A 7,535-nucleotide genomic window follows, 5' to 3' on the forward strand; every position below is an offset into this window, starting at 1 on the left:
TCTGAACAACTTTTTCCTTTACCAAAATGTTGTTTGAAGCTTCATTTTTGAATTATTAACGAAAAACACTGGGCAATCAGAGCGCGCGTAGAGCCCGCGCTCAGGAACGAAGAACAAGGCTAATTCGCGCGCGATTCCGACTAATTGAAATTTTTTCAAAAATTTATACAAACGTGGGAATGACGGCAGAAACCCATTTCTCTAAGCCTTATAAAAATAGCGGTGCAAAGTCAAAATTTTTTGACAGCGATCGATAACCGAGAAGTGACGCGTACGCGTTTGTTCGATCGCGCGCGGGTGAAGTCAGCGCTCCCGTGCCTGGGCGCGGGCTCTACGCGCGCTCTGATTGGCCAGTGTTTTTCGTTAATAATTCAAAAATGAAGCTTCAAACAACATTTTGGTAAAGGAAAAAGTTGTTCAGAGTCATCCCAGCAACCCCCCATTTCCGGGTGTTCGAGGAGTTACGGGACATCCTGTATGTGCAATATTCTTTACATATACCTAACCTAACTTTTTTCTTAGAATGACCAATACTACGATTTCCTACAATTGTTAACCTCTTCGTCCGAGACACTTTGTATGAATAAAATACACATTTTCAGTAATTTCAAATATTTAAGATCGAATAATTAAATTATCGACGATATATTTGTAAATTCATCATCGGCGGAAAAGAATGAATTTCATCGATCAAGCTGCTCTTGTTTGATATCGATACACGTTTGTTAATTCCATCTCGTCGATGCATCCTAAGTAGTAGCAATTTATTCATTCACTGTTTGCCAGGTAATTTCAAACTCGTTTATTTAGTAAACGCATCGACTTTGCCTGATGTAAAACCGCAAGTATTTTTATACGATCTCTACGTTCGCTTTTATGAAGCACTTCATTTTTACCTTGCCGGAGAAAGGTCGACAATTCCTCCGGAATGGAAGAAAAATGAAGGTTCTCTCTATCCTTTGGGCACGAGCAAGTATATTTCAGATTTACCCGCAATGTAACGAATTCGTATAACCGTTTAAATTGTACACTGTCACGTGTGTCTATAATTTTTCGAAATATGTAATTCCGGAGCGAGTTAAAGATCTAACGGCGGGAGGGAAATCATTAACTATAACAGTTAAAGTGCACCCGAGTGCATATTCTTCGACGTAAAAAAAAAAAACGAAGGCAACATCGCTCATATGTGCGAGCTATGGTTTCTGGGGTTATTTTTTTTCGTAGTTCCGAGCTTTTATTGCCACTTTTACGGAATACGGGCTCAAGAATATGAAGAAAAAGGGTGCGGAACGAGAACCGGAAGAGACGCCTGCGCGTTCACACAAGCGTGCACATATACACACTCGGGATTCTTTGCGTTTACAGTTATTTCAACTTTCGCACTGCGTTTTTCCCAGAACGTTTATACGCCATTTGTAAGAGAAGTTTATTATTTGGGCAACACGTTATACAGAATGTCCCAGTGTTCGCGGTGCAACCGAGGATTTTGCATCAAAACAATAAGGGGAAAGTATGGAATAAAATTTGTTTATACAAAGCTTAGCTTTTGAGAAAATTGAATTTAAAGATTTTTCACAAATTATTGCTTCCGCTCGTGCTTCTATGTTGACAAACAGCGGTAACGTCACGTTTCGTGAAGAAATAGTTTCTAGTGTCGATAGTATCGTCAGTCCACGATTCTGATTCAAAGAGCAGGGATTTGTATGCGTCAACAAGAATGTCACTTCCAACAATTCGTTCGGTAATGTAAATTTAAGTTAAGCTAATCGTTAATAAATGTACTATCGGTACTGATCAAGAGATTGGCATCGGATATTAGTACAAACGTATGTCGAGACGTACGTAGACATAGTTGAGTTCGATTTTCTCGAAATTAAGCCTCAAATGACAAAAATTTATCCTATTTTTTGACTCCCTTTTCAAGTAGAATCGCCTCCTCCTCGGTTGTACCATTAATACTGGGACACCCTATATGTACACCGTTGTTTATAAGTATTGGGACATCTATTACGTTCGTGCATTTAAATGGTCATATCGTCACCTTAATACTACAAGTAGATATTCTAAACTCATTAGTAGAACAACCGAGTTTGTTAACGAGTTTTAGCATTACAGAGTTTATTTTAAACTTGTCCACTTTAATATTTCCCAATACTGCTAGAGTTGTCTACTTTTAGCATACCGTAGTTGCGAGGAAAATACGACTTCTGATACAGTTATCCAGAAAATGTTAAATCACGAAAATAGGGGAGGAAAGTGTGTGACGAAAAGAAGAAGAATTTAATTTTCGACTTTTTTCGAACTTATGAATTTAGCGGTAGTATTGAGATGACGAAACGTCGATAGAAATATATATATGATTCTTGTACTACGAGATTTCAAATTGAGCAATTCTTTTCGGACCTTAATAATTTTGTAACGACTGTTTAGATTTAGCTCAAATTCTGTAAGTGTTCTAACATTTACTTATGAACGTGAGTGGATTATGTCACCGTCTAAAAATTTGGAGAAGATCAGAATCAATTCGGAGGAAATAACATTCGGAAACTTTGTAAAACGAATAATCAAATTTTCTTTCAATGGTAATTAGGTCATTACGTATGAAATATGCGCTTTCTTCGGTTGAAGTGAAGGTAAACTGTTACTTTGTGATCAGTGTAATTTTATCAATCGAAGTGCATAGGGGAGAATCGTGCAGTACCGGCCAAAGCTAGATCTCGCTTATACTGTTAGTTGACTGCACTGTTGATGGAAAAACAAATGAATACTACAGCCCTGAGATTCTTTTTTCTTCAGTATTACCAGAGTTCTAAGACGTTTTAACCTTTACGCTGGTGTTCCGTACGAGAAAAGTTAGTTTTCATAGCTGCAATGGTTGGGCTCACGTGGAGTGTACGGATCAAGAAAATATCGATGCCTAAATAAAAGTTCTATTCTATTTTTAAATGATTTTTACTAACATTATTTATTACTTAGACCTTCAAATTTACTAAGTAGCTGGCCGGTACTGCACGACTCTCCCCTACTTCTCCATAAGTATTAGGACATTTACTGAAATCTACGGAAATCTAAGTGAAATCTACTGAATTCTACTGAAATCTTCCAACATTTGCTGAATTCCATTAAAATCGACAGTATTTTACTAATACTGACTGAAATCTTTTGAAACCGTCGGAAATCTACTGAAATCTATTGAAATCTTCCAAAATCTGCTGAATTCCGCCCCACGCTGTCGAGCCTAACAGTTCTGCTTTTAACCCTGTATGTCCTCTAATATTTATAAGATTGCAAAAGTCATTGTTGTCGAGAAAAAGTCAACGTTTAAGATGCACTATAGAGCAAAGGAAAAATTTTTGTTTCAACAAATAATCGTCGTAGTTGCACAGTTTAAGTCAAGCAGAAGTTGCTTTATCGTCTGAACTAGAACTGTGCAAATATTTTCAAAATTCAGACTTTGCGGTCAAGAAAACCATCACTTTTTTTGCTAAAATCGAGAGCAATTGCTTTGAAACCTTGCCACACGTCTACAGATTAAGAATGTCTTTGCATTTCGTATTTTGGATAAGTGCAACCGTCTGATATCATGTCAGCCATGGGGAAGGACATTTTTCAAGGCGCTCTGTTCACGGTGGTCCTATTTTACAACAAACAGATATTTTCACTTACAAAAAATATTTTTGTGCTCTTGAAAGATGATAGAATAAACGTACAAATTTGCAAAAGGATACGTGCAGCATTTGCTTTGTTTTAAATTTCCGAAAAATTAAGATTTTTCAGCCGTCGCAGTAGGAAGACTCCTCGAGGGGGCCCTGCACTCATTGTTACTTCCACATTTGATAGAAAACAAATTCATGTAATTGTAACGCACTTACGTTGTTTCATTATTCCCGTGGTAAACTTTTTGTCAGGGCCGGGTTTGTGACATCGACTCACCAATTTCAATCGTTAAAACAAGGACATTTCGACGTCATAGGTGACTCTACGGTGACTAAAAAGCCAGAAAAACGTCGCACCACTGTAAACTGTGCAACGAAACTTGTAAATACGTATTTTCCGAAATTTTCGAACATTTGACACGCGAAACGCCAAAGGAACAATCAACTTATACGACGATAGCCGGTAAACGGAAAGCAGGTCTGACGCGAGCGTTTGATTTTCTTTGTGCAACGCCTTAGGTGAGAGATACATCGATCCATTCACATTTCACACTTTGAATTCAATTGTATCAGCAAAGGAATATATCATGGTCGTTTCACGTCCAGCCAATACTTGATAACCGTGTGTCTATGTGGATCTTGAACGGTTGCATGCGTCGCGATGCTATTATATTTGTTATATGTGCGTGAATCATCCTCGGAGAGGATATACGCGGTCGTTCGAGGACTCTTGTCGATCGTTCGTTACAGATTCAGGATACGAAATGTATACAACACATTCAAATCCCAGCATTTCGACAAAGGCAACTGTCCAGTACTTTCAACATCCAATCCTCGACGATTGTTTTCGCTTGTACGTGTACAATAGGGACTAGGTCAACGCGAGAACTTACTAAAGTAGTCGAAACTACCGGCTTAACATTCTTTCAAGGGAATTGGTTCAGTTTGTAATGTTATACAGTAGAGAATCCCCTGTAACGCGGGAAATATAACACAAATTAAGTTCCACCGATATCGCTTTTTGGGCCAAATTTAATTAACCCAAAATTACAAATTCAGAATTTCTTTTTGGTCCCGTTGTACGGGGTTCTACTATATGTATTTTCTGATACAGTGGATTCCGGTTAATTGGGACACATTGGGACCGGTCTAATTTGTCCCAATTAACCGGAATCCACTGTATTTTGTTCAAGTAAAAATTTCTTGTTTCCTTGCGCTATACAGGGTGTTCAGTGTAAAATTCGTCACGATTTTTGAGACACGTCTGGTAATTTGATAAAAGAATAAAACAATGCTCGAACGACAACAAATTAGTTAATTACAGTAGAGCGTCAGTTATCCAAACCATCGGTTCGAGGAGTAAACAAACTTATGCTCTAGCGGTACCGATTGATAAGTAAAAGATAAACTTTCTTAATAAATGTATATTGTTACTTTAAAGCATTCTTTTTTATATTTTCATCAATAAGTAATGTAGTATCGGGGCCTCTACTACCAAAAAAATAGGAAACCGGCACGGGAGAACAGAGAGGGAGTGGTTGGCGTGGCGCGCAAAGCCTCGGCCTGCTAAGCCGAAGGTCCCGTGTTCGATTGGGTCCCTCAATATTTTTCCCTAGGTTCCTACAAATGGGGGCTCGTCCGAGATGGAGGTATCTAACTCCAGGAGAGTTGTGCGATGAAAAACATGTTGAGGATTGTGCACGTCTTCCAAAAATGAGTTGTTTCGGCTGTTGTGCCACTGTGTTGGGGGAGTGTACCCGAAAGTGTTGAGCTGTTGAATTTAGGTCATTCGAGGGCGAATGTCAGTACAGGATGGCCGAGTGTAGCATCGGGGCCTTCATACCCAAATAGGAAACCTCCAAGGGAGAATAGAGAGGGAGTGGTTAGCGTAGCGCGCAAAGCCTCGGCTTGGTAAGCTGAAGGTCCCGGGTTCGATTCCCGTTGGGGGTCCTTCAATATTTTTCCGTCGTCGGTTCCTACAGTAATTTTAGGCTTCATTCCTATAGTTATAAACTGGGTAAGTACCACGCATATGTTTCATTAAGTGAACTGTTTGATTATCCGAACAACCTCTCACTCCCAATTGGTTCGGATAGCTGGCGCTCTACTGTAGTTAGTTGGTTTATTGATAATTCTAGCCTCAAGGAACAAAGAATGGACTTAGTTTACGTTAAATCTTATCTTCCACTCTCATCACACCTTCTTACATGCATTACATTCGAATCTTCTCCCAGTGATCCCAAACTTTTGGCCGGTGGTGTATGAGCCGCTTATTTGCCAGATCGATAAACTCCACAAAAGAAAAAGTAGAGAAAATTGATGAAATTATATGTTCATCAAATGTAAATATTAATATTATTTATACCGTTGTGTTAAAAAGTTACTTGGTTAAATTCTTAGAAGAATTTAGAATTACATTATTGCAATGATTTACTTTAGGATATGGAGTTAATCACATTTATTATTCAACGGCCACGCAAACTTTTAGCGGTGATAAGCTCAATTATCAAGGAAACTTATTTTAAATATAAAAATATGAGCGTCGATCAAGTGTTTTGACGCTCAAATTAAAAAAAATGCAAAAGGTGTAGTTGACCACTTTGGCCTGTGAACGGCTCATATGATACTAACTTTGGCGATGAAATGTAATTTAAATTATGTAATACTTTTTATATTTACGTGTCTTAATACTTACACTACCGGCCAAAAGTTTGGAATCACCTCCCACGTTTCATCAATATTAAATCTGCTGCTAATTTTTTATAGATTTGAAGTTTATCTCAATTCTACATTTATCAATTTATCTCATATCAGTTGATTCCATCGATAAAAAATTCTCAAAGTCGCTGCCTTTTTTCTGGAAATTTTTGTGTATATTGCAATGCTCGGTGATTCCAAACTTTTCGCCGGTGGTGTATGAACGTCAGTGTACGCGTGTAATCGTTAAAATTCTGTGACGAGTTAACTCGTCCTGCGCGCTGTAGAAACATTTTCCATCGACGAATTAACTCATCATCCCCCGATTAACGGGCTGATAAATGAAAATTATCGAGAGTTAAAAGCTATCGTACCTCCATGTCTGGAATTCGGTGATCAACAAGGAATAGAAGCGGAGAGTGATCTCGGGACAATTCTCTTTCATCGTATGAGCTGTAGGAAATCGGGTGAGATTGTGCCATTGCGACAAACAATAGATATGTGAAAACGCTCATAAACGTCATTCTCTTCTTGTGCAATTAAGACGCACGTATCTGAAACAAAAGTGAGGCCAAAAGTTTTTAGTGTAGGTTCATAAGCTTGGTAAATCTTGCAGCTTTTATTAAATGTATTCATGTATGTATGTAAAATATGATCGCTTCAGCGGTGAGATATTCAGAGAATGTTTAATCTATGCAAAGGTCACGTGACGAGACTATCAGAAGTATTACGTACAGCAATTAAGTATTAGATGTAATTTCTTGCAATTAGTTTCTCAATTTTACGGAGAACTTTTTCTATTTATTCCTTCCTTTCATGTTTCCTTTTCTATTCGTTGCTTTTCTTTTATGTTAAATTAATGGAATGACGATTAATGCAACGCATAATGTAAAAATAACTTTGTTATCCTGTGCATGTAATGACAGAAGAAATTGCAGGGAAATAAGGTAAATAATAGTACAAGATTCGATACATATTGAATTATACAGGGTGTCCCGTAACTCCTCGAACACCCGGAAATGGGGGGTTGCTGGGGTGACTCTGAACAACTTTTTCCTTTACCAAAATGTTGTTTGAAGCTTCATTTTTGAATTATTAACGAAAAACATTGGCCAATCAGAGCGCGCGCAAAGCTCGCGCTCAGAGACGAAGAACAGAGGCTCACCCGCGCGCGATCGAACA

General features: G+C 38.2%; 1 protein-coding gene across 1 annotated transcript in view; it reads right to left on the reverse strand.

Moving 5' to 3' along the window:
* LOC108573659 (diuretic hormone 44) overlaps nucleotides 1-6,901 on the reverse strand; it is an 11,797-nt gene extending 4,896 nt beyond the window's left edge. Inside the window, exon 1 of the mRNA XM_017936135.1 lies at nucleotides 6,728-6,901. Coding sequence (XP_017791624.1) covers nucleotides 6,728-6,877 — 150 coding nt within the window. The 5' untranslated portion in view covers nucleotides 6,878-6,901. The remainder of the gene's footprint in view (nucleotides 1-6,727) is intronic.
* Nucleotides 6,902-7,535: the final 634 nt, after the last annotated feature.

The sequence above is a fragment of the Habropoda laboriosa genome, unplaced genomic scaffold, assembly GCF_001263275.1.
Source record: "Habropoda laboriosa isolate 0110345459 unplaced genomic scaffold, ASM126327v1 scaffold128, whole genome shotgun sequence".
Classification (NCBI taxonomy): domain Eukaryota; kingdom Metazoa; phylum Arthropoda; class Insecta; order Hymenoptera; family Apidae; genus Habropoda; species Habropoda laboriosa.